At 42.1% G+C, this 27,393-nt stretch overlaps 3 protein-coding genes across 3 annotated transcripts; all 3 read left to right on the top strand.

Annotated features, from left to right (window-relative positions):
* The first annotated feature begins 701 nt into the window (after window positions 1–701).
* Window positions 702–11,929, top strand: rbm10 (RNA binding motif protein 10). Its single transcript, XM_085344251.1, has 23 exons — window positions 702–790; window positions 1,296–1,349; window positions 1,429–1,972; window positions 2,065–2,223; window positions 2,307–2,376; window positions 3,765–3,838; window positions 4,723–4,809; window positions 4,933–4,993; window positions 5,087–5,245; window positions 6,777–6,937; window positions 7,118–7,215; window positions 7,835–7,922; window positions 8,007–8,211; window positions 8,331–8,440; window positions 8,518–8,599; window positions 8,757–8,848; window positions 8,965–9,156; window positions 9,328–9,519; window positions 9,638–9,694; window positions 9,774–9,965; window positions 10,441–10,488; window positions 10,569–10,624; window positions 10,864–11,929. The coding sequence occupies exons 2-23, from the start codon at window positions 1,333–1,335 to the stop codon at window positions 10,952–10,954; spliced, it is 2,835 nt and encodes a 944-aa protein (XP_085200377.1). The 5' UTR covers window positions 702–790; window positions 1,296–1,332; the 3' UTR covers window positions 10,955–11,929.
* A 242-nt stretch (window positions 11,930–12,171) lies between these two features.
* Window positions 12,172–16,333, top strand: lrrc23 (leucine rich repeat containing 23). Its single transcript, XM_085344252.1, has 8 exons — window positions 12,172–12,256; window positions 13,862–13,971; window positions 14,061–14,181; window positions 14,278–14,419; window positions 14,710–14,840; window positions 14,972–15,108; window positions 16,017–16,221; window positions 16,301–16,333. Exons 1-8 carry the CDS (start codon window positions 12,176–12,178, stop codon window positions 16,331–16,333), a joined length of 960 nt encoding a protein of 319 aa, XP_085200378.1. The 5' UTR covers window positions 12,172–12,175.
* An 879-nt stretch (window positions 16,334–17,212) lies between these two features.
* tktb (transketolase b) lies at window positions 17,213–25,075 on the top strand. The gene is made up of 14 exons (XM_085344527.1): window positions 17,213–17,444; window positions 19,712–19,829; window positions 19,918–20,031; window positions 20,176–20,273; window positions 20,586–20,777; window positions 20,922–21,049; window positions 21,131–21,327; window positions 22,604–22,768; window positions 23,053–23,209; window positions 23,291–23,421; window positions 23,505–23,588; window positions 23,692–23,788; window positions 23,928–24,047; window positions 24,273–25,075. The coding sequence occupies exons 1-14, from the start codon at window positions 17,338–17,340 to the stop codon at window positions 24,443–24,445; spliced, it is 1,881 nt and encodes a 626-aa protein (XP_085200653.1). The 5' UTR covers window positions 17,213–17,337; the 3' UTR covers window positions 24,446–25,075.
* Window positions 25,076–27,393: the final 2,318 nt, after the last annotated feature.

The raw sequence follows: 27,393 nt of genomic DNA, 5'->3' as shown, positions 1-27,393 counted from the left end.
TTCTCCCCATTCCCCTCTTTACTGATATTGTCATTATTGTACTATATAACTTTTTATTGTTGATGCCTAATTTACTTCATATATTTTAATCATTTTACTCGATCCTGTTGTTATGGTCAGCTTATGTCAGTTAAATGATGAATTGTAACCGCTGTCTCATTTAATTAATAGAAAGTCAAGGTCAAGGGGCTGGGCCAGAGTATTTTGAGGGTGGGTTGCTAGAGGGTTTTTTGTTTGTTGTTGTTGTTTTTTTTCGTTTTTTTTCTTTACTGTGATATGTATGGGTATTTCTGGATTTTTTTTTTTTTTCATAAAGCTGGTATTAGGGTTATCTGTTTTAAGGTATTTATGTGTTCTTTGATTTATTCATTTATTAATATTTACCATTTCCCTGTCTTTTTAAATTACTTTCCTGTTGTTGTTTTTTTCCTAAAATAAAATTGCACATAACATGTCTATATATCTGATTGTTTGATTGTTTTGTTTTTTGTTCATATCAACTCTAATATATAAATACATTTGTAACAACGCAGTGCATTTTTACCCCCTTTTAAATCAATCATGGGCTGCAAGTTTAGGACTGACCCGTTCGTCTCGTCCAATCAGCGTCGACGTTAATGCATTCGCTTTCCAGCAACCAATCAAATTCCAGAGTAAGGGATTTGTCCCTCCCTCTCTGAAATGTCTCGCTGTGGCCATTTTACACTTGCTTGCCTGAAAATAAAACACCCCATTTACCTGGGCTTCAGCGTGATATTTACAGAACAATTGTAGGTTACATGAGTTACCGGTGAGTTTTCCCTCAAATTTCACACAAGACTGCACTTGTATTTCTAGCTGCTGACAGTCGTTTAGAGAGAATGTAGCCTCTTGGACTAGCTAACCAACCTCAAGCTAACATAGTTAGCTTGGCCGCTAACGCAGTTGACCGTCACACGTCATTGTTGTTGATTACTCCTTTTTGGATTGCGGGTTGATCCTGTGCGTTGCGCACTCAGTTTATTTATTTATTTTTTTATTAATGGTGCAGGGTTATTTTGCTGTTTGTTTATTTGTGGCTTTTAGTTAGTAGTCTGTGTAGCACTGAGAGAAGTCATTTTGATATGTCAAAGTTGGAGAAGTCATTGGATTGTGCAAGGTTTTAAAAATTAAAATCAATCTAATTAATTATTCACACTTTGCACAGCCTATGACTTTAAGGTACCTGCTCACGAGGTTGTACAATTTCAGCGTGGCTCTATAACGTGTTTCATCTGAAGTGATGTGTGATTTGTGTGCTGCATTTCTGTAAACAGAAGAACGACTCACTAGGGGCAGAGTAAGTGGATCAGCATGGACTATGAGAGAAGGTGAGTTTAATGTGATTTTCACATCTTTTTCGCGCATTTTATCACACAAGTCTCTCACGCAGTTTTTTGTGGTCAGCAGGGGTGGGCGAGGTGATCGCCTGGGTCGCTATGGTGGCACTCACAATGATCACAATTTCCGGGACATGGACTATCGTGGCTATGGCCAAGAGGATGAGGAGGCAGGCACGGGATTTGATGTCAGAGTGGAGGGTGATAGACAGTATGGCAGTGATGAGCAGTCACTGGGTATCCATGACTTCTCACCGGGTTGTCTGCAGGAGCATCCGGGGTTTCATCAGAGAGTAGATGGTAGAGGAGAAGTAGGGCGTGAGGGGAAAGGGCTACTGTGGTCCCCTCACACCTCACAACCTGATCTAGCCCATCCTATACTCCAGCGAGAGGAGGAGGGATCCAGGCAGGAATTTGAGCAGTTACGGCCTGGCCTTCAGGAAAGGGGACGGGGGAAAGGTGGAACAGGCTTTCCGGAGAACAGTGGCCCACATTCAGGAAGCAGGGAAAGCAGCTGGGGTCGTGGTGGTTCCCATTCCGAACAGGTGGAATTCGGTACAGGCAGACAGCGAGAGGATGACAGGTTTTCTCGTCCTGGAGCAGGAAAGAGAAGGGTAAGTCAATATCAGTCCATCTTTATAATTACTACAATACACATTTAATTGTTGTTTGGTTTTGGTTATTAATTTGTGGCGGATGTGTGTAGGCATTTCCAATGAGAATGGAGGAGCATGCTGGCCCAGACCTGTCCCACAAAGAGTTGGATCAGAGAGACCAGGATTACCGTGCAGAGCTAGACCATAATCAGCGGCCCAGCAACATCATAATGCTTCGTATGTTGCCACCCAGTGCCACTGCCAACGAGGTGCGTATTTGTCTCAACAATGGCCAGTTGATGCGCAGGTTGTTTGTGAAAAGTTTGAAGCTAGAATTCTCCTTTGTCCATAGATTCGTGCACAACTTCAAGAGCAGGGGATCCAGCCGAGAGAAGTTCGCCTGATGAGGAATAAATCTTCAGGTGAGAAGTTGTCCATTGCCCCTCTTTTCTTTTGTGTTTCTTATGATGCTCTTTTTTTCTTTCTTTTGTTTCTCAAACTCATGCACTGCCAACACTTCCATTTCATTGCTTTTTCAGGTGACTTTTCCATACCTGCTTTGTCTTTTCTTTTATTAATAAGTGTCTTTTCCTCTATCCTTGGTGGCTATCTTCTGCTGTATGGTAGATAACTGTTGCAAAATACCCAATCATATTTATCAACTCATACAGGTCGAAGTTTTGCATAGCTTCCTGCTTTGATACTTTGGTCTACAGATGTCTGAAGTCTTGCTAGCGTTTACACAGGAAAAAGAAAATTAATGCACGCTTCACAGCCCTGACTATTTTTTCCTTTTCTTTTTTTTTAAGAAAGCATTCATACCATCATAAGTTGTAGTTTTTTAGTTCATGACTTTGTTTTTCCTTTCCATCTTGGCGCCCTTATTGTCTTTATCCTTTAACTTCTGCCTTATTGAAGCGGGGTGTGTCTGAGTAGGTGTTGTTCACAAACTAACAGCGTCAAAGAGGAATCAGCATCTGAAGCAGATTTTGCTATTGTCGCTATTTTAGATGCAAGCGTTGCTGCTACTTCTCAGCTACATATGTTTCAACCATACCACTCAGAAAAGCTTGTGGTTCTTTTTGTGTCATTTTTCTTTTCCATTAAGGTCATTGTCTCACTGGCCTCCCACTTTGCTAACTCTCTGGTTGTCTGTAAGGTGTGCTTATCTTACACCGGCACACTTACATTCCCCCACACTGCTCTCTTTCATACATCACCGTTTTACTGTTTTTGGTCTGTCTGTCTGTGTGTGTGCGTGTTAGGAAAAGTACTCATGTAATAAATGTTTAAATGCTGATCAATTTGTAATTTCAATAGTTGCATATCTATATTATCATTTATTGCAATGTCTGGACAGGATATGGAGCATTTAAGAGGCGACCTGCCATCACAGAGCTAGATTGTTCAGACTGTGACTCGCAGAGTAGGAGAGACATTGGTGTGCACGTGTGTGTGTTCTCTTGCTGCCTGTGCGCTTCATCATTAAAAACCAAAGAGCTCAGTTTCAAACTGATGAGTGGGTAGCTCTCTCTCTCTCTCTCTCTCTCTATCCCTCCCTCTTACCTTGACTCTACTGAGTTACTTGACATTACATCCTCCTGCCCATGCAGAGAATTTGACAGTGCCTCTCCAACTGACTATCATGTGTGGTATTTTTAAAGGAGAGAGGAAGCAATGATTTTTTTTTTTGACTGGTGCTGATACAGGGTCTCTCTCTCCTCTGTATATGCAGCACTAACCCCTCACTGCGTTGTTGTTGTTATGTTGTTGTTGTTGTTCGGTTGCCATGGCGCTGGGCGGTGTCCAGGTCAGAGCCGAGGATTCGCCTTCGTCGAGTTTAATCTCATACAGGAGGCCACCCGCTGGATGGAGACCAACCAGGTCACTCTCTCCTACACAGACACAAATACACATATATAAATGTATTCAGTGAGACACAAAAGCTAATCTCATACAGTCACGTCATACCATCCTGTGCTTAAAATGCATTCTAGCATAACAATAAAAATTAAGAATGATTAAATAACATCGGTCCTCAGGTAGGTAGTGCTTGAAGGAAGATTCCTCTTTTCTTTCCACAATTACAATTAGACAATTCAAACCAATTCATGTTGCATAATTCTGACAACCAAGGGGCAACTTGATAGTTCTCATAGACGAGACCTCCCAGTCAAACTGATCATCATTCGTCCATCATATTCTCCTCTTTTATTCAGTGACTTGTCTCGCTTTCTTTCCTGAGTTCACAGTACCACCTTTGGGATAGTATGACAGTGTGAATATAATGTCTCACATGGTCTGTTGTATGTTGAATCAGAACCAATATATTGCTTCATTTTCTTGTTTTTGAGCTTTTCACATCTGCCATGATTACATCTTTAGGACAGAGCTATTGTCTCTTTGGGGGACAAAGGTGGTGACAATGGGATGGGTTGTGTGGACAACTTTGGAAAGGTTTCCCCTTAAGGGGGGAGGGATGACACAATTGAACAAAGCACATTGTGTCCTTTAAAAATGGGCACTCACAGACTACATATATACCATCTCACCATCCGTCCGAATTTCCTAAAGCTGAAGGTCAATTCTCTGGTGTCCTCTTCCTTTCAGCCTCAGTTGTACTCTTTCTCTCTATTCCTCTCCCTCTCTCTTTTCCCTTTCACTCTCTCTCATCTCTTGTGAGATGAGGCCTTTCTATGGCATGTGTGGCCTAATTATCACTGATAATCATTCTTTGTTATCCCCCCCTCTCTTTCTTTTTCCTTCAGGGAGTGCTGTCGATTCTAGGGCAGAGAGTGTCGATGCACTTCAGCGACCCCAAACCGCGTGCCAATGAGGACTGGCTCTGCAACAAGGTCCGGTGCTTGCTATGAATTACCACGATGTACAATTTGAATGCGTGTTATATAATATAAAGCCAGTCATTCATTTGGCTAATTTATGAAGATTGTTAACAAGGTTGTATAACAATTCAACAGTGTGGTGTACAAAACTTCAAGAGGAGAGAGAAGTGCTTTAAATGCAACGTTCCTAAATCGGGTAAGGTTTCACTGAATGTTTCACCTCTTCTCTCCTTTATAACATGAGGTCTTGCTTATTGAACAGTAATACTAACATGTTGTATTTTGCCAGAGGCTGAGCTGAAGTTGCCCCAGGTACAGAAGGACTTGCCTGTTGGTCTTCAAAAGGAGGGAGCCCAAGGTTTGTTGCCCTTGCCAGCACCTTACCACTCTTCTGGTCCTCCTGTCACACCGGGCCAAGCTCCACAACAGGCAGATGTTGCTAATGACAGTAAGTCATCTCCTCTAATAACAATGAAAATGATAATGCTAATATTGGTGATGATGATAATCATCTCTGTTAATAAAGCGTCTTTTAATTTAAGGCTTACAAATTGCTTTGACAGACCAAAATGGAGTACTGGGAGGGAAAACTTTAAAACATTAAAGAAAATATGTGGACTTTACTTAAAAACTGAAAACCTCATATTAAAAACACAACAAATATAATTGTATAAAGTCATCACAAATGACATCAGATAAAAGCTGGTTCATAGATGGTCACAAATTCTGACCCTGGTCTTCCCAAGTAATTCTTCAAAAAGTGAAGGGTTTTAATGCCAAAAGCACCTACAACTGCCTGAAGGACTCTCAGGCTGCAAACTAGTTCCTCAGTGGTTAAAATTTCTGCTATATAGCTTGGTGCCAGACCGCCACATGCTTTGACATGATGAATACACTTTAAAATCAGTTCTAAAAAGTGCAGGGAGCCAATGGAGAGAAGCCAGCTTTTGGGTGATGTGATGCCATCTGCTCAGTAAAAAGCCAGACTGCTGTATTCTGAACCAGTTGGAGGTGAGAGAGTAACTTTCCATTAATTCCAGAGAGAAGGAACTTGAGCCTTACTAGAATAAATTAATGACATTATTATTTTTTTTGCCAGGTATGACACTTGTACAGCAATTCTCATTTATAGGAAGCAAGACTGGACTTTTTAAAACCCACGAGAAAAGACTGAAGTTGCAGCCCCAATTTTCTGACAACAAGCTACACGCACGCACTATCACAGGTTGTTTGTAGGACTGAGCAATAAAGTAGAAGATTTTGTGCCATCCAACAACTGGCATCACTGAAACAGTTTAAGAGGGGTCAGGAGATCTCCTGGGAAATCTTTGTCATCAGTATAGCAGTGAGAGGGGATATGAAGTCATAAAACGTCACCAAGTGGAAGCAAATAATTAGGACCTAAAATAGAACCCTGTGGTACACCCACAGTGACCAAGAAGGTTTGTTGTGAAACATATAAATGGAAATACTCGTGTTCCTCATCATAGCAATATTTTCTTTTAAGAGACTTGGGGGATAACCTTATGTCTAAAAATTGTTTTTAATGATTTCTTTTTTGCCACTTTACTTAGCTAAAGCTTGTAGGCTTTGTGTGCATCAGTGTACTTGGGTCACAAATTGTTTCATTTTTAGCTGTAAAAGACTGTTTTTGTCTTTTTGTCACCCTGAGATGTGGTTGGGTGGGTTGTGTGGACACCCAAGTTTGTAAATGCGATGAGTCACGAACAAGGTGATGGATTTGAAATTCATGCCATAGCTGCATCTACTAAAAATCTCTCGACTAGTTTGAATTTCACTGACCTTAACCTCAAAGTCAGAGGGTTAGGGTGAATGCAGTAACTCAAGTAGGAGGTTTCAAATTTATACCATATGTGCATCTACTTGGGAGCTAAGGGGTAGCACTGACAGCTGCCAGTATTTGTTATTTATTTAAACGACAATGCATCTTAAATATACCTCATCCACTCTCTCAACAGCTTTGATACTAAGGAACCTTGGCCCACATACATCAGTAGAAGCTATTTTGTCTGCTTTGGCTCCGTTTGCTACCCTCTCCCCTTCCAACGTTCGTCTAATCAAGGACAAACACACACACCTCAACAGGGGCTTTGCCTTTCTACAACTATCTACCATAGTGGTGAGACACAAGCTCACACACACATACACACATAAGCCAGGGTTGTTTTTGTTTTACTGACTTGTATCTGAAGTAAACTAAGCAAAACCTTTTTAGTTTTAGCTTACTTATTTTATTTTTTTAATGAGCTTTGTCTTAAATATGCGTTCACCCACCCAGTGGTCTGTGTGTGTTTAACAGGAGGCATCTCAGTTGCTCCAGATTTTGCAGGCTCTCCAGCCACCTCTATCTATTGATGGGAAGGTCATTGTAGTTGAATTTGCCAAAGGCTCCAAACGGTAAATGCTCACACACCCAAACTTAATTGCAAAGAACATACGGGGACTCCACGCTTTACTATATTATAATTGCACAGTGGATGTGGGTGGCTGTAGCTCAGCAGGTAGAGCAGGTCAGCTACCAGTCGGAAGATAGGTGGGTTGGTCCTGGCTGCTCAAGTCTGCATGCCAAAATATCCTTAGTTAAATACTGAACTTTAAGTTGCTCTCCTGATACATCAGTTGAGGTGTGAATGTGTGTAAAGGTTAGAAAGATAGAAAGCTTAGAAAAAGGTGTTTGCATGAATGGGTGAATGAATTAAATTGATTTATTTATATAGCACCAAATCACAACAACCGTTTCCTCGAGGCCTTCGACGACATGGTGTATAACGTGCTTTGTGTGCTAGAGCAAGGTACTATGTAAGAGTCAGGCATTTTACTGGAGTGTGAAATTAGACTAGTAAATGGACTGATCACATTACAAAGAAATGCAGGTTGATCATGTGATTATTAAAATTGTAAAGCATTTTGTGAATGTATTAGAAGAGCAATGATGGTTGAAATTAAGCTATTCAATGTAACAACCCTCCAAAAGCTTTTTGATTAGAGCCCTCACTCTGTCTCTTGTCTATGTTAGGGATGTGTTTGTAACGGATGGTAGCAGAGTGAGTGCTGCTACAGTGGCCAGCACCGCTATAGCTGCTGCACAGTGGGCTGTCACTCAGGTAAAGTTTGACGTATTACAGCATATATACCACATCCTTAATACAGATTGCATGATCACTGTATTTATTCTTTTAAATTCTCAGACCTCTCAAAATGGACCAGGTGGAGGCCAGAGTGTTGATACAAGTGTGTATCAGCAGGGGGCAGCAGTGACATACAGTCAGGAAGGGCTTGAGTATGCAGGGCAAGATGGCACAACTTTCAAGCCCCAAGCAGATAACAGGGTTACTGCTTTGACAAGTGGAGTAGCTTCCCTGAATGGAGCCTACGCAGGAGGAGCAGCCCCAGGTTTGTATGACATGCCAATAAGTTTATAACACACACATATCTGTATATCATGTAGTTGCATACAATTACATTAAGCTTCCTCTGAAGCCACTTATTTGCACTTGTTTGCCCATGTGCAGCTGTCATTTCATCTGAGGCAGCCAAACCTGCATCAGTGGTTGTGCAGCAGCCGCTCATTCATACACAGACTCCTCTCATCACCACAGCTGCCACCACACCGGGGACACAGGTAGAACTTGATGCCTTTTCCTTCTTCCATTTGTTCCTTGTGTTTTTCCTGTTTTTAAAATCTCTGTCACTTCACAGGTTGAAATAGTGGGAAAACCACAACCAGCTGCACCCAGCCAGCCTGCAATCCCAGGCACTGAACATGAGCTCCAGCAGTATCGTAAGGCTTCATGTATTTAGTGTTCCCTCTGGGGAATTTACATCTTCGCTAATAATTGCAAATAATTGCTGCTGACTACTGGCAAGCTTACCTTTCATTCAGGAAAAAATATTGAAAATCTGACCCTGATGCAAATACCATGTGTCTCATACTACAGCTGTGCCAGATGTCTCCACTTACCACTATGACGAAAGCTCTGGCTACTATTATGACCCATTTACAGGTCTCTACTATGACCCTAATTCACAGGTAAACAGCCCAAAGCAATCTATATGTTTTGTAGGACATTTGTGTGTGTGTGTGTGTGTTTCGCTTATGCCCCTTGGTATTTCAATCTGTTTTTGCATTTCCCTTTGTCTTTGCAGTACTACTACAACTCTCACACTCAGCAGTACATGTACTGGGATGGAGAGAAACATACGTACATTCCTGCTGCCAGTCAGTCAAACACAGAAGGTGCTCCTCCAAGTGATGGTGCAGCTCCTTCAGAATCACTGTTTGCTACCTCTGGCAGCAAGGAGAAAAAAGACAAACCCAAGAATAAAACAGCTCAACAGGTGCTGATACACAGAAGTCAGCTTTTGGACATTATCATTTCTGGTTTAACAAATATATCTGCTAATGGCTAATTGAAGTTAGATTTCATAATTTGCCACCCATTCAGTTTGACACTTAAAATATGTAGTTAAGTAATTTTTAACTGAGTTTCTTGAGGTTTGTTATAATAGATTGCCAAAGACATGGAGCGTTGGGCTAAAAGTCTCAACAGACAAAAGGAGAACATGCGTTCTGTGTCTTCATCCCCTGCCACCGGCTCAGCAGCACCTCCTGGTTATACTCGGGCACCTGGACACAGTCGCCTAGATGATCACAGAGAGTCTGCGAGTGCTGATGCAGGCTATGCTGTTCTAGAGAAAAAGGTGTGTTTTATCTGTAAATGTCTGAACCCTCAGGGCACGAGGTTGTGATAGTGGCTGTCTCTGAATCATAGACGCAGATATGAACAGATCACTGAATCAATGTTTTTCTGTCTTCCAGGGGGCACTGTCTGAACGGCCTCCGATTTTTTTGGATCAGATCCGCCAAAGTGCAGAAGTAAGGAAGTGGGAGAGAGAGATTTTGTAGGTGTTAGAGGTGTACATTTTCTTTATTTTCTTCTTTTTATTGTTCCCAGTCGCCTCCTCGGCAGCAGGGTCTGGTCCCAGCCTACAGTGGAGAAACTGACAGTGAAGAAGAAGGAGGCGAGAAGGATGAAAAGGAAGGAAGATTGACAGACTGGGTTAAACTGGCCTGTCTGCTGTGTAGGAGGCAGTTCCCAAGCAAGGAGGCCCTCATCAGGCACCAGCAGCTTTCTGAACTACATAAGGTGGTTTAAATCAAGTTTTACTTCATCATAAAAACTCTACAAATGATAAGTAGCATCAGTGCTCTGTTGAGGAGCAACACCATACATTCTGCACTCGTGTGCACAAGTACTGAGGCACACCACCAGCTGCTGTTATTGGTGATTAAAGGCACAATTGTGAAATTGGAGAATTTGAAAGTGGGCAGATGCAGGTGCATACATGTGCTTATTATGCACTAAAGCAAGTTGAATTTGGTTTCTGGCTTCTAAAGCCTGAAAGCAGAGCCTATAAATGAAGATCTTATTTATTTTAATCGGTCCAGTGAAGCAAGGTCACCTTAATCTACTTGTTAACAGCCGTCCATTCAGATTCAGTTTTACAGGGTGTGTAAACTGAACGTTGCATATAAGACCTTTGTGCGCAATACGAGTGTAAAATCCAGTTTGGCATTCCTGTTGCAGCTGTGACTTGAATTTCACTTCTTTGTGCCCTCAGCAAAACCTGGAGCAGAGACGAGCCCAGCAGGAAGCTGCAAGCAAAGAGGTTGGTCAGTCCTCCACATCTGCAGAATAATGTTGAAATTCGTGTTTCTTTTAAAATAATTTTATCTTGTCTTTTTGCAGAGACTAGCAGGTGGACTTGACGGTCCTGAACTTAAGAAGAGGAAGTTTAACCCCATGTAAGGAAGCAGCAGTGATGCCACTAACTAGACGCTGTATGTTTTTTTGCAACTTATTCAGGGTTACAGCTTGCTATTGACACTGCCATGGACTGGTTCCTTTTTTGCTTTAGTTTTATTCTAGTTACAGCTTTGTGTGGCGGTGATGTTGGTGCAACTGTATAACTTAACTATGATGTATGTGACACAACTTATTTGTACTTGTGTGTCCCCTTACACTTTTTGTTTTCTTCCTGTAGTGATGGGGTCACAGGCACTAGTCTCGGTGCAAGAATGCTACAGGGAGGTGTGAAAAGAGGACTGCTGTTGCGCAATATGCAAGTGGAGTGACCATTAATCTTCCTGACCCACAAAGGACAAAGACGAAGCCCAGCACGCAACACTTCACCATTAACATCATATAGATAAATATATTTAAAAAACTTATTTTGATTTGACATTAGTTACCTCAACAATGGCAGTGCTCAGTGGTAATAATCTTATGAACTGATCCTGTAGCAGTAGATGTCAGGATATTGCACAGATTGCACCTTTTTGCTTGCTTCCTGAATGATGCAGTTTTGAGTTCTCACTTGCTTCAGAGCCTGTGTGTGTGATAAACAAGTTTTGTGGACGGGAAAACATTTGCGGTCTTTATGTCAGCAAATTGGGATTTTTAATATTACTGTCTATGCACCATAGATTTTTTTTTTTAAATTAATGCTATATGCCTTGTCATTCAGTGAATGACTAATCTGGGCTTGAACTGTGTACATTTTAAAAAGAGCATTTTTATACAACAGTGAAAGCTAACAAACTCGTGGCCTCGTGAATTGGACAGGATCGTGCTAACACTAGTGTATAGGGTTAAAGTGTCTCAGTTTATCATATAGCAGGTGTAGATTCACATTCGCTAACTTTTCAGAGAAGTATTTTTTATTTCTGTATTTGTTCAGTAATGTGACCGTGTTTCATCAAGCTCATGTAAATGAATTCAAAATAATACATTTTCACCAATATTGACTCGTGTATTGTGTGGGCTAGTCAGTAAACTGTAGCTAATATGGCAACATTTTGCATTGAAATTTCCAAAGCTGTTTATCCGCACAAAAAGAGGAATGTAATGTGACTGTTGGCATCGGGTTTGTCAAGCAACACTGAAATGGTGAAACTGTATCGCTGTTGCAAACTACGTTTGTGTTCCTTAAATTAATTGTGCTCCGGTTACTGCGGAATGGTTTCTATGGTGATCAGCAACAAATCCAGTCGTCGGTTTGCTGAGAGCCATCGGAGAAAAAACACTTGGATTACCTGTAATAACCAATAAACTTAGCTGTCTTTCCTTCATATTACGTTGGGAGGTAACATTCATAGTATGTCATTCACAGTGTCTGCATGTGTTGGCAGTTCTAACATAAATGTACAAGGCTAAACCCTGTAAACAGATAGCTAGCTTGGTCGGGCAGCAGTCACAAAATAAGCAAGTTAGCTGGTTGGAAATCCTGTTGCAGTTCTCTAATCCGCTCTTCAGCTGGTCTGTAACTAGTCAAATTATAAGGCTTACTAATCGGGATGTCTGACTTTGACGAAGACCCAGTATTATCGGATGTTGAAGGAGGAGAAGAACACCTTAAAGAAGCCGAAGATGAGAAGGTATGAAAGTAAATGGGGGGCATGTGCCGAGCATATTTACAGCTGACTCGTACATGTTAGCGGATATCTCTGCTGTTAATTTGGTATGAATCACGTGCCTCGCCCTGATTACCCAAACAGACTCAAGGTAATGTCTGATAAAGTTGGAGCTTGTCTGTTTACTCGTGTGTGCACCATTCAACCCCCTCCACAGGGTATTTTCTGGGCATATTAGTAATAGGTCACTAGTTTCCAAAAGAGGCAGCTTATTGTAAAGTGCTCCTACAAGTGGTTTTGAAGCTCTTCCATGCTTAAATTCTAGTTGTTGACTAATTAGTGACAGTTTGAGCCTTGGGAGTGGCCCTGCTCTGCTGGCGGTTTTACTAACATGGATTAAGCCTAGTCTTAGAATAAAAACATTTATCAATGAAGATCTTTATTTTTTTCTGACGGTAGGCTTGTCCGGGAAACTGTCTTGGCAAAACGGTCAAATCAGTGGCTAGTAATTTGTTGGTCCATTACTATCCAGATATATCTTGGGTAAGAGAAGACTTTTGAATGTTAATTCTATGTGGCATAGGTTCAACACGGAAACATTCCTCACAGATTTTGGTTGATATATTGACGTGACAGCATCACACAGTTGCAAATTTGTCAGCTGCACATCCATGATTATACACGCCAAGGTGCTTTATTGGATTCATCTTCAAGGGACCACTCTCAAATTATATGAGCTTTGTGACATTGCACGCCATCTACCCAGTAGAAGATGAGTACATAAAGAGCCATTGTCAGCAATGACTGTTGATAGGAGAGACTGAATCCATGCTTTCATGTTGGTTACACCAGTTTCTGACCCTGTCATTCAATGCTGTTGCAGAAATCAAGACTCAACATTTTCCAATATTTTGTTGTCCAATTTTGTGAATCTAAATTCAGATTCAGTTTCTTACTCGCAGGTGACAGGAGTGGAGCTCAGTGTGGTCTTCTGCTGCTGTTGCCCATCCTCTTCAAGGTTCAACATGTGATGCATTCAAAAATGCTCTTTTGTATTTTGGTTGTCATGTGGGATTATTTGGGTTACCGTTGCCAACTCAAAGCAGTCTGGCCATTCTTCTCTGACCTCTGAGATCAACAAGAAATTTTTGCTCACTGGATATTTTCTCTTTTTTGGACTACTCTCTGTAAACCCTAGAAATATTTGTGTGGGAAAATCCTGGTAGATCAGCAGTTTCTAAAATACTCAAACCAGCCTGCCTGGCACCAAGAACCGTGCCACATTCAATGTCAGTTTTCTTCCCCAATCCTTTGCCCAGTTTCAGTTTCACTGGGTCGTTTCAGCCACTGACTGGGTTGTCTTAACTCTGTATGTATGCCTAAATACATTGAGTTGGTGCCATTTGATTGGCTGATTAGATACTTACCCTAATGAGCAGTTGAACAGGTGTACCGAACAAAGTGGCTAGCCTGACCTTCACCTTACATGATAACTTGCTGTCATTGGTTTATCATTGTGCAATTTAAGCTGTCATTCATTTTGTGTTTTGAATAAAATAAAGTTGTAGTGCGTTTGTCGTTTCTGTGTTGAAGCCACTAGCCTTTCATTTATATCTCATTTTTGTACAGGTTGAAGTTCAACATTTAACTCAAGAAATCATAAGTGAAGGGCTGTCATTGCTTTGCCGAACAGGAAATGGATTAGCACACGCATTTGTCAAGCTGAACCTTCAGAAAAGGTAATTAGAGAAAGATGCCCGCAGAGCAAAACTGTTCTGTTAACTTGAACAAGTTTCTTCTGATTCAAACCAGTTTTCTTCACCCTTAGAGGACTGGAGGATATAGCTGCAATCAACAGTTATATTCACATACGTTTTCTGGATTTATCCAACAACCACCTTACTGATCTTTCTCCTTTGTCATCTCTGACCCAGCTTCTTTGGCTCAAGGCAAGAAGAAATTCCTTATGCATTTAGTTAAGGACATCTTTGTGGCAGTAAGAATCTCTTTAATTACGTTTATTGAATGTAATTCGTCTTTTGTAGGTCGACAATAATTCTGTGATGTGCTTCAAAGAGCAACCGTTTGCTCAACTGACCTACCTGCAGTGGCTGAGTATAGCAATGAATCAGCTAACTGATGTAGATGGCCTAGTTGGGCCTGCCTTGGAAAGCCTCAATCTTACAGGTTGGTTTATTGGTTTTACGTCAGGTAAAGTGGAATGAATTTATTCAGCTAATCTGGCGATCTCTACGGCAAAGTCAGTCAAGTAAGAAACCGTTAATAGTTGGGTCCCTTATCCAAGCCGCAGAAGTTCTTGCAAGTATAATAAAATACGTTAAGCGAAAGATATTGTCACTGTTATTTGATATAAATAGTTGTTCCTGCAAAAAGATGGGAATTTACTATTCCACATGTTATCACTGTTAAAAGCAATATTTGACTTAACTAAAGATGCCAACAAACCTTGTTTGCAGGTAACCATATTCAGAGGCTTAATGGTTTCCAGTACGGCAGTTTTGCAAATCTGGTAACTCTAGAGTTGAGGGGAAATCACTTGGAAACCACTGATGGCATCAACCTTCCACATCTCCAGCAATTGTATCTGGTACACAAAGTGTCTTGGTTTGGTTATTAACACAGACATGATTGATTAAGTTAATCCTTCACCACTACACTAATCCCCATGTAATAAACCAGGTACCTGGTTGCTTGTGACTAGTCTTGCTTTCTGTCTAGGCCCAAAATGCTATCAAACGTCTTGAGGGTTTGGAGAAGTTAGAGCGCCTCACCACACTTCACCTTCGAGACAATCAGCTAGAGTCGCTCGACGGCCTCAGTCCCAGCATGAAGTGTCTTCAGTACCTCAATGCCAGGTGCATGCAGTCACATGGAAAACTTCAGTCCTGTGAGAGACTAAGTAGACACCATAATTAACTAGATGTAACTTGAAGTAATTGTGTATGACTTAATCAGTCTCTTACATTGTGGAGGAATTTTGGTTCTTTACAACATTGCTTCAGTTCGTTGGGGTTTGGGGGCATTTGTTTATGAACATCTCTCTTAAGGTTCTGTCAAAACATTTCACTGAGACTGAAGTCTTGACTTTGACTGGGACATTGCAACACTGTGGCAAAACATTTTCTTTTCCAGACATTCTGTTGTAGATTTGCTGCTGTGCTTGGGACTGTTGTCCTAAAAAGTTTGTGTTTCACTCAATGATTGCAAGGTGCCCAGGTCCTATGGCTACAAAACAGGCCCAAATCATCATTCTCCACCACCATGATTGACAGTTGACCCGAGGTGTTTGTCCTAATAAGTTATGTTTGGTTTTCACCACAAATAGTGCTGTGCATTACAGGCAAACATTTTCACTTTTGTCATGTCTTTCCAAAGGACATTGTTTCACAAGTCTTCCGGTTTGTTCAATGCAGCTTTGCAAATCTAAGCTGTGTTGCCAAGTTTTGTTTTGTTTTTTAGAAGGAACAGACTTTTTCTTGCCAACTCTTCCAATTAAGCTGTACTTGATCATTCTTTTTTGTCACAAATTAATCAACTCAGTGAATCAAGTGCAATTTGAGTAGTAGCTCTTGGCTGCTACTTACCTTCTTAATTCCAATGGAAGCAGTTATGTTGTACTTAGTTTTTCACAGCCCTGCAGAAAGTCCTATGGATAACTTTATTTTTCACATGACTGCAATGTGATGTAACAATAAAGATCAGTCATAATAACGCTTCCAATAATCCAGTCAGTAAAAAACAATTTGTCTTCTTTCTCCCTTAGAGGCAATGCAATCATAGATGAGACTGATCTACGATACATCGGCTTTCTGTCACAAAGCCTTCGCGTGTTGGTTCTCTCTGGGAACCCAGTCGCGGAAAATTCCGAATACCGGATAAATGTGCTGATAGTAGTGCCACAGCTGGAAAGACTCGACAAAAATCCTGTCTTCCCTGAGGAGAGAGCTGAAGCCTGGGAAAGAATCAGGGTAACAAAAAAACAAAATATTTTTTTATTTTTGGTTTTATTTTTTACCCTTTTGATTTAGTGACATTGTGTAATTTCAGGAACTTCAAGAAGAGGAAATGTATGCACAATAAGATGTGTAATTTTGCCAGAATGGGGAAGTGTTGGACTGACTTCATTTTTTCTTTTTAAATGGCAGACCTGTTGTCTGTTGATGAATGACCACATACACCTCTGTATGAAGTACTCTATGTTTGATAGAGTAGCTCAATCATCCATGACTTTGCACAAAAAGTGTTTTTCATTTCCATACACTCATTGTTACAGCTGAGCTATTTAACAATAAAGTTTTAGAAAATGTTTATTTCTGATGTGTCTAAATGCAAAAATGACAACTGATGCAAGCTGAAGTGACTCTGGCTAGTACCTTGTGCCTTAGTACCCTGTATTGTTCATAGACGGTGGTGTTAGACAGACTCCATGTGTTTCCCTGAGTAAGGATGAGAGAGCAAAATCTGCCGTCGGCTTCCTTGTTGGCAGCCATCCAGCTACAGTTTTAAGGGGACAGTGACATTATGGGCCTGTGTGGCTAATCAGCAGATTTCGGAATCAGATCCTGCGTTTGTTTGACTGGCATTTAAACACACCATCATCATTGCATAAATATAACCAGGACGTTAACGTCCCACTTGAAGAAAACATTCATATTATAGTAAGTTAAGAAAGCGGTAGTTGTTCGCACATCAGTGCAGTGCAGCTCCACTTGTGGATACCTGTATTTTCCATAAGGGTAGTAGAATAGGGGTCCACGCTTTTGTTACTGTTATTTTGGAAATTTACTGATTTTAATGAAACGAGATCGGCATGAAGCAACATTTGTATCTTGAACACGCTGAGAGGGACTGACGAGGGCGGCTTGAACCACCACTCTCCCTCCAATGGTTTGATTTGGTGGGCGTGGCTGTTTGAGGAAACAAAACCCGTCCTGTGCGACGTCTGCCCCTCCTCTCCTGCACTTAACACCGGGCAGCTAGCAGCTCAGTGGCCCAGCGTTGACACGACGACACCGGGGAAGCAGCCTTCGCACTGAATTAACCACGACTACTACCTGAAGCAGGCGACCATACGTCCGTAAACCATGACTAGCTACCACAAACCCGATGAAAAGACTCTGCAAGGACTGAAGGACGTCGCTAACAAGCTCAGGATCAACTCCATCAAGGCAACATGCGCCTCTAACTCAGGGTAAGTTGTTCAGAGTTGCAAACATTAGCTGGAATATTAAATAAATCCTGTATACAATTAAAAACACACACATATATATATATATATATATATATATATATATATAGTATGTGCTATAAGGTTACTGGGGCGAAGGCGTGCACTACCTCTGGGCCTGGGTGCACGTGCTGCAGATTAAATTCACGCGGTTACCGAGCCACGGCAAGCCGCTAGCAGCAGGTTTGCTACCTGATGTTGTGCGACTGCTCTGCGAAACGTTTTAATAAGTTACGCTGTGACTTGAGGGTAGCCGAGCCCACAGCTATTGCTAAGGCTACCACATGCTAACAGTGTTTGTTTGGTTTTTTTCTCTACAAAGTAAATGACGGCCTTATTTACTGGTGGCTAGACTCTTAGGCACTCTAGCCTAGCATACATGCGTATAACACTTCAAGTCAAGTGGTTATTAACATCAACAGGCGTTTACTAGCTAACAGAAATTACATGATAGGAAAGGATGGATCTCTTGGTTGCGTTGAGGCTGAGTTTTGCTGCTGGCTCCTAGTCTGTTAAATCGCCAGCTTGAGGATATCTGCGTTAAGTATGGTAAGTCTGGGAAATGGCTATTGGGAAGGGGTTTGTGGTAATACTTCATCATAAATATTGGCGTTCCCAGAATGCCAGAATTTTCTTTTTGAGCTATCGCTGATATCTTCCGTGTCGCTGTCGGGAAGTAACCCAATAGGTTGATTCGAGTCCAAGCGGGAAGTAGGAGTTGACGAGGGTGTAGCTTTATAGGGATTAGTGTGAGCGCCCTTTGCTCGGTTAATATTCACTTTGGAGAGCAAATGGATCTATACAAGGGCTACAATATCCAAAACTGAAACCGTAGTTTGTGAGTTGGCGCTAATCAAGTCAAGTCACCTACTACATTTCGCATACAACACAACACAACACTTTGTTTAGACTTGTGTGACGCAGACTAAAGCTTAGAGTCGCATATCCTGCTTCATAACATCACATCTGAGACAGAAAAGTGGATGTTGGAATCAAAGAGGCAGTAAAAACCCTCAGCTTTATTTATAGTATATGTCAGCCACCTGGCCAGATGCTTTAGTTTGTGCTTGATTCTTACAATTATCCCTCAGCCAGTTGGTGTGCATTGTGCAATTTTTATTTCTTTTTCATAATCTCAAATGCAGCCTTAATGTACAGTTGACTAACCTGTTTCCTCTTGTTTCTTGACAAGGAAATGCAGGAGCTTATTCTAACTGTACTATGAGGGCTTTATAAAGATTATATCCCTGGCTGTAGCTCAGGTGGCAGAGCAGGTCAGCCACTAATCAGAAGGTCGGTGGTTCGATCCCATGCTGCCTCCTGGCTGCATGCCAAATATCCTTGGGCAAGATACTAACCCCATGTTTGCCTACTGGTGGTGGTCAGAGGGCCCGGTGGCGCCAGTGTCCGGCAGCCTCGCCTCTGTCAGTGCGCCCCAGGGCAGCTGTGGCTACAATGTAGCTTGCCATCGCCAGTGTGTGAATGTGTGTGTGAATGGGTGAATGACTGAATGTAGTGTGAAGCGCTTTGGGGTCCTTAGGGACTAGAAAAGCGCTATACAAATGCAGGCCATTTACCATTTTTAAACAAAGGACTTCTTGAGGAGCATTGTTCCTCAACAGTCAAAGTTACACTTGTGCCTCTTTCTTTTCCTTGTGGTTTTTCTGACTGTCCTTCATTTCTCAGCAGGTTGTCTCTCAACAGAAGAACACGTGGTAAACGGAGCATTGAGTTATTTTAAAAGGTTTATGCTGATGTTTGTTCAGATTGGATAATTTGTTCCAAGCATGGTTGATATGCGATTTAACCTGCATAGGGAAGCTGAGATGTGTTGGGCAATGTGGAATTTCTAAATGGTTACAGTACTCGAGACTGTGTAGCAACTAACAGTTTCACAAGATTTTTTTTTTCCTCTGAAGTGTGGTAACCTGGCTGCCTTCCTGAGGCAGTGATGGTCTAAAATAAATAACAATTAACAATATATGACTTGTGCTAAAGAGCATCATCGTTTGGCATATTAAATGTTTGCTGTGTCTTGTAAAACTAAAACTGAGCGTTTGTTTTTGTGTTTTTTTTTTTGTTTTTTTTTTTGTTTTTTTTTTGTTCTTTTTTTTTTTTTTTAAGTGCAGCAACACATGCATGTTTATGCACTTTGGGTGGAGTTTCTTTTCTTTCTAACCCGTCGGCATTTATACTGTCACAGTAGCCTTTCTGTTGTTCTCTCTCTCCAGTCATCCCACATCATGTTGCAGTGCAGCTGAGCTCATGTCCGTGCTCTTTTTCCACGCCATGCGCTACAAAGCGGATGATCCTCGCAATCAGTGTAACGACCGCTTTGTTCTCTCAAAGGTAGGTGCATATCCTTTAATTGAGATTAATTGCTCTGTATTTGGTCAGCAAACCTGAGATCTGTTAACACTCTCCTTCTTATTGCCAGGGTCATGCTGCACCTGTCCTGTACGCTGCCTGGGCAGAGGCAGGTTTTGTGAAAGAGTCTGAGCTGGTTAACCTGCGTAAGATTGATTCTGACTTGGAGGGACACCCCACACCAGTGAGTCGGGAATCTTGAGACCCATTCTGTTCATTATTATTTTTTATTTTTATTTTTTTGGAAGAAAAAGACAAAATTGTGTGCAAGCCACTCTCTGTATCATGTACAACTTCCCTTCTTTCCAATTCTTCTTTTCAAACACAGAAATTGGCTTTTGTTGATGTAGCTACTGGATCTCTGGGACAGGGTCTTGGGGCTGCATGTGGGATGGCCTATACCGGCAAATACTTTGACAAATCCAGGTCAGTGTGTTTATGTATCAGTGTCAAATCATAAGACTACCAAACATTTCTTTAAAACTTGCACAGGGTTACCTGAAATATTTTTGCCCAGTTGTCAGCGTGTGGTGTTAATCTAAAGTGGATGCTTTATACTCACATTTGCTCAAGACCACTTAAAAGTAGTCTTATTTACTCTAACTAGGAAGCTTCTTCAGTGGTGAAATCCTGTTACTGTTGTTGTTGTTATAATCTGTTGCACTGCAGCAACAGAAAAATTCTCAAAGTAGATATTATGGAAATTCTCATGTCTGTTATTAACTGACTGTGTTGTAGTTATCGTGTGTACTGCATGCTGGGAGATGGTGAGTGCTCAGAGGGCTCAGTTTGGGAGGCCATGGCCTTTGGTTCCCACTACCAGCTGGACAACCTGGTGGCTATCCTGGATGTTAATCGGCTTGGTCAGAGTGAGCCAGCGCCTCTGAAGCACGACATGGAGACCTACCGCAAACGTTGTGAAGCCTTTGGGTCAGCACGTGCATTTATCTCAGCTCATAACCTGTAGAAACAAACTGTCCAAACTTGACCTTATTATTTGTCTTTCCCTGTATTGATCTGCTTTTTGATGGTCTACAGACATGTTCAGATGTTAATAACATTCTATGTGTGTAGGTGGAACACGTATGTTGTGGATGGACATGATGTGGAGGAGCTGTGCAAAGCTTTCTGGCAGGCTCAGCAGGTCAAAGGCAAACCGACCTGCATTGTTGCCAAGACATTCAAGGGCAGAGGCCTCAAAGGTTGGTGTGAATAACTTTTTTGTATCTAGTTAGAACTGTTCTCTGAATTTTAAACATGACTTATTTGCCACTTAACTGTAGGTATTGAGGATTTGGAGAACTGGCATGGAAAGCCGATCCCCAAGGACCGGGTGGATGAAATCCTGAAAGATCTGCAGTCACAGATCCAGGTGCCCAACAAAACTCTCTGCCCTGATCTGCCCAATGAGGACACAGCGCCAGCTGACCTTAGCCCCATCTCACTGCCTTCACCTCCAGAATACAAGAAGGGAGACAAGGTACCTTCAGAGTTGCTTGTTTGTGTCTAGTTTTAGTTTTTGAGTATTGGATCTTTTGGAGTAATGGGTCCAAAGTCACTCAACACTGAGTGGTCAGCAGTTTAAAGTTTACCGATACAGTTGTCAGCATGAATCTTATTTAGCACGAGTGGTGGCTTTGTTTCATTACTAATATGGCACAAAAACACCACCTGGAACACTTGTCCACACTTAAGGGTCTTTATATAATAAATTAAATATAAATATCCACTTTCCTTTGCTTTTTGTCTGCTCAGCCACATGCAGACTCCTGCTAGGTTAAAGATATCGAGAAACTTTGCAGTGTTTACCTGTAGATACAGCGGAGACACGGACATCAGTATTCACTAGCAAATTTTTCTTATCTAGGGATGTAGTTGATTAGAAAACTAGTTTAAAGTTTGCCATCCTGGTTAGTGGACACCAGAAACTAAAAGGTTAAACAAATTTTTCACAATTTAATGTAGAATTTGCTTAATCCTTGGGACTGAGAGTTACTGAGCTGTTGTAAACCAGAATTGTGAAATTAGAACAGTTTGGCACTATTTTAACCTCGAAAGAAACTGGTGAATTTGGGCTGCGTCAAATTATTATGGCTTAACTAAAGCGTGCATATCCACAATAACCTGGAATACGAGAAGACGGGTGCTACTAGCACTGCTAACATGACCCCCACTCTGCAGTTATCTAGTAATGGCATCATGTGCAGTATTGTGCAATGTTAACCTCTTCAAATACCTTTGAAGCACACATGCAGTATTTGTACAGGCGGTGTGTACAGGGCTTAAAATCTTCCATGACTGAATCCCAGTGTGTTATTTTCTATTGCACTGTTTTATATCCCCATACCTGTCAGAGCTGGAAGATTAAGCACATTTTAACTGTCATTATGATTTTGTCTTTGAATGATTGTGAAAACCGTTCACGTTTTTGTTCCTATGATATAAAGAGGGTGCAGCAGTTTTTACAGCAGTACAACTTTCTTCAGCTGGAAGTAAATCTCAGACTTTCCACACATGAACCTGTGAAACATCGGATGTAGTTTGCTTTTTGCAGCTTTTGCTAACTGCGGGGCTGACGCTGTCTGAAATGAACATGATTTCAAAACTGATGTGTGTGAATTATTGTGACTGTGCAGAATATTGTGCTGCTCATCATGTTGGTAAAGGTTCTTTTTCACATGTATGTGTTAAAGTGGATATAGCTAAGCATAGCAATCAAGGCTGTTTGTTGCTTAACCCATTGTATTTTCTGTTAGATGGCAACAAGGCAGGCATATGGTGTGGCACTGAAAAAACTGGGCCAGGCAAGCCAGAGAGTGGTGGCACTCGACGGAGACACCAAAAACTCTACTTTCTCAGAGACCTTCAAGAAAGCCTTCCCTGATCGCTACATCGAGTGTTTCATTGCTGAACAGAATATGGTAAACGATCCTTCAGTGCTCAGGCTGATTTATGCTAACTATTAGTCAACCTATTGATCCTGGAACCCTGTCACAGTTATGAGAGACTAGTACCTGGTTTGCTCTTCAGTACTATAATCTGCTCCAACTTGGTCTAATCTGTTACTGTACATTCACACATGATAATCTGTCCTCTCTGCTGCTTCTCATTTGTGCCCAGCTGACTTTGCGCTTAGACCCTTACTAACCACATCCACTGTCATTTTAAACTAAACAGTGTTGCTGATGTCTCCTTACTACTGCAGGTAGGAGTGGCTATTGGCTGTGCCAGCCGTGACCGCACTGTTGCATTTGCCAGCGCATTTGCAGCATTTTTCTCCAGGGCCTACGACCAGATTCGTATGGGAGCCATCTCTCAGACGAATGTCAACCTGGTAGGGTCTCACTGCGGAGTCTCCATCGGTAAGCTTTTCATCTGCTGGATTTCTAGTGAGCAGTGCAGGTGTGAGTGTCTGTCATCCACTCATTTTATTCTGGCTTCAGGTGAGGACGGTCCGTCCCAGATGGCGCTTGAGGACTTGGCCATGTTCCGCGCCATCCCAACATGCACTGTGTTTTACCCCAGTGACGCAGTGTCCACAGAGAGAGCTGTTGAACTGTCATCCAACACAAAGGTTGGTGGCCACCTTGTGGTAGCTTGATCTCTTCATCCTGTTGGAGAGCACTCAATATATTGTAATGCACTTTCCATTTTCAGGGTATATGTTTCATTCGTACAAGTAGACCAGCCACTGCAGTCATCTATTCCCCAGATGAGAAGTTTGAAGTGGGTGTAGCCAAGGTAACTTTTTTTTTAATCTCTTTTCGTTATAAATCTAATGCAGTCAGTCTTCATACCAAAATGCCCACCCCAAAAATGTTTATACATCTATCTCTGTGGTCAGGTGGTTCGCCAGTCTGATGATGACCAGGTGACTGTCATTGGAGCTGGTGTTACTCTGCACGAGGCCCTTGCTGCTGCTGATACGCTGGCTGCTAAAGGTAACCCACACTGCCCTCTAGTGGACACGTGCTGGTATTGTTATGAGGACACACAGGGCTTAATGCAGGGACTCCTCAACTGGCCAGTGAACCACTATAGCCTCTATAAACCTGTAAATTTCCTTATGCATTCTTATAGGAAAGAACATCCGTGTGATTGACCCATTCACCATCAAGCCCCTGGATGCTGCTACTATTCTGGCCAGTGCCCGAGCAACAAGGGGACAGATCATCACTGTGGAGGACCACTACAAGGAGGGTAGGTTGAGTCTGTGCATACAGAAAGCATGTTTGTGAAAGGGCAGGAATTTTCTTATGGAGGCAACAATTATGGCTCCTAGACGTTAGATGGGTTTGGTTTTAACAAACAAAACACAACTTGAATAAAGGAGCATCATATCATGATTTGCTGTGTTGTAATTTAAAAGAAATGCCAACATCACTTTTATGCATTCATTCCTTTTGACGGTCCTCCTTTGTCCAGGTGGTCTCGGTGAAGCGGTGCTGTCAGCAGTGGGAAGTGAGCCTGGTATTGTTGTGACACGTCTGGCAGTGGCTGGTGTTCCCCGCAGTGGAAAGCCTCAAGAGCTTCTGGACATCTTTGGCATCAGTGCTAAGTATATTGCCGAAGCTGTGACTCAGACCTTCGCAAACTAAGAACTGCACTTCATTTTCCCTTCTCGTTTTTGTTTTAAATCACAACAAACTTGCAGCTGCCAGGCACAACCATGGAAAACCTAACTTTCAGTTCCTACTTGAGTTGTGCTAACCCTGTATTAATATCAGAGATGAAGGGAGATGAGTGCAGTGCGGTCATAGCCTATAGTGCTGATGGTACTCCCCTATGTGCACCTCTTAGTATCCTTGCCTCCAGATGGGTTCTGCCGTTTGCTGTTATACATGTTTTCAGAGTCTTGTAAGGTGCACAGTTAAAAGCATCACTGAATACTGTACTTAAAGTGTTATGCTGATAGATGAAAAGCCCATCATACAGCGATGTGTCCTAGTGATGAGCTTCAACATCTGTGGCACCGACCATCAATGCTTACACATTCCTGGCAAGCATTCCTATTGTCCTCCCTCTCAGCTGGTAGCGCTGTTACTGCTCGTCATATTATCATTTACTAGATTACTTTTGTAATTGTGTTCAGTAACTGCCTTCAGTGCTTGGCTATTCCGTTTTTAAACATCCCACTGTCTCCTGACCACACGGGTGTCGCACAACATTTCCAGCGCTTAAGGTCACAGAGATGCTATTACTGCTGTAGTGTGAATTAAAAATAATTCTCCCAATGCTGTTTGTCTGTGCTTATTTATATAAGCCGAGGCCAAAGTGTGGACCAGCAGTCGCAAAGTAAATGTCAACAATGAAAGTTTCCACTGGTCTCTCACTCACACACACACACACACACACACACACACACACACACACACACTCTTCCTGAAAAATGAATTGGTGTAGTAATGAAGTTATAAAGGATCAAATGATAATTTATTCAGTGTGAAGGTGAAAATATGAATGGCTTCATTTTAAATAAACTTAAGTTAGTCTATAAATTACAGAAGTGGATTCTGAAGGGCTCACATGAAGTGATATCTGGACCCCTGCAGGAGGCCACATCAACATGTGGTATTGCTAGAAGGTTTGCTGTGTTTTCTACCACAGAGTATGGAGCAGAATCCAGGAGACAAAGTTCATGTAACATCATTTTAAGCTTGACCAGTTCTGTGGTGTAGTTTTCCAGGAAGGCATTTCCACCCACACACACACACACACACACACCTACAGGCTCGGCAACCGCACCCTGACTGCCTTTACTTATCAAGATGAAATCCTTAAACCTATTGTTACATTGGTGCACTGGGTCCTGGGTTCCTTCATACTCTAAGCCTCCACACTCGCCTCACCTAAATCCAACTGAACACATCTGGCGCATCATGTGTCATTTTCATTTCCCCTAAACAAGACCTTCCCAAAGTGTGGGGCCTCCTGGGCGGGGGGCGGAATGGGGCTAGCCTGGGGCTCCCACACAAACGCAAAGCAGGAGATGAAGCATCGCTGAATATGTTTCCAAACCAACTTCATTCTAAGCCAAAGACTAGAAAGGCTTCACCTGCACAGGTGCGGAGGTAGGTCTCCCTGCAGGGTTGGTCTTTCCTTCGTCGGGAGCATCGCTGGGCTGTTTACATCACGGACAAACAGGATCCCACAGCTGTTTATGTTTTTAAACCCATTTTGCACAGAGAAGCATTTTTTTTTAAATGTATTGATCGCAGTGTTGAACATTATTACACAGGAAAAACAACTACATTAAAAAATAATGACACCGTGACGCCTCTGCCTTTGTAATGGAGGGACAGTAACTGCGTGTAAAACCTGCAGATAGAGACACAATACTGTTAATCTGACTGTCTGCTCTTCATCTCATGTAAACAATAACGTGGCGCACAGCGTGACGCGGAAAAAGGCACATACCTTTGACTTTGCGTGATGAGCTCTGTATTCCACGTCCACACATAAACGCAAAAAATGAGTTATAAAAAATCTCCGTTTTCGGTGATTCGAAACGCCGTTTACGTGGACGAAACAGCTGCGTGTTCAGAAACACCCGTGTAGGTGCGGACATAGTTTATTTTCGTACTACCTGCAGGTTACTTGTATTTGCTTAATTGTTTACTAAATGTTTGAGGTGTGAAATAAACCGCAACTGAGCAAAATATGGGCGCGTGCGGTTGGAGGGTGTGTTAGTGTGTGCGTGCGTGTGCGCGCGAACATTTTTCTATAAAACAAAGGGGGGCCCAGCGAAAAAAGTTTGGGAGCCACTGCTCTAAACAATGCGCCGTTCTTTGTTCCTAACTCATTAGGTACTTTTTTAAATAAATGATTATGAAATGGTAAATGGCCTGTATTTGTAAAGCGCTTTACACATCCAGTCATCCACCCATTAATACACTGGTGCTACGTTGTAGCCACAGCCGCCCTGGGGCGCACTGACAGAGGCGAGGCTGCCGGACACTGGCGCCACCGGGCCCTCTGACCACCACCAGTAGGCATCAGGTGAAGTGTCTTGCCCGAGGACACAACGACCGAGACTGTCGGAGCCGGGGCTCGAACCGGCAACCTTCCGATTACAAGACAAACTGCCAACTCTTGAGCCACGATCGCCTTGATAAACACATCTGATTTGAAATGCCGTTCAGTTGTGAGCATAAAAGCTTCGTTATTTCAGTAACTGCCTGTAACCTCAGATGCTTCATGACTGCAGATGTTTAGTTTATTACATTTAGCATTTGGCAAACTGGTGTCAGAGATGTTACAAAGCTGAAAGCGGTCATGCTGACTTTAACATATTCCTTCAGAGTGAAAAGAAAGCAAAGATTAACTTGGTCATCCGCAGGAAGGATAATAAAACATGCGCTGTTTCTTAAACATGTAAGTGTAGTCATGTAAGTGTGCTGTGGAAATTCAGGGTGTTGTCACACTCAAGGAAGGGGTTGAATGTGGTCTGTAGATGACAGCGTGCTCCTGTCGAGATATAAAAATGAATCATCTTTGGAAACGTTGCTATTTACTTTGGAGGAGCACATGAGGGCCTGACTGTTTC

The sequence above is a fragment of the Diplotaxodon limnothrissa genome, linkage group LG20, assembly GCF_057381915.1.
Source record: "Diplotaxodon limnothrissa isolate DT_005_m linkage group LG20, D_limnothrissa_male_GT1.1, whole genome shotgun sequence".
In the NCBI taxonomy this organism is placed as follows: domain Eukaryota; kingdom Metazoa; phylum Chordata; class Actinopteri; order Cichliformes; family Cichlidae; genus Diplotaxodon; species Diplotaxodon limnothrissa.
Note: the sequence above shows the minus strand (reverse complement) of the source record. Positions and strands in the feature narration are given on the sequence as shown.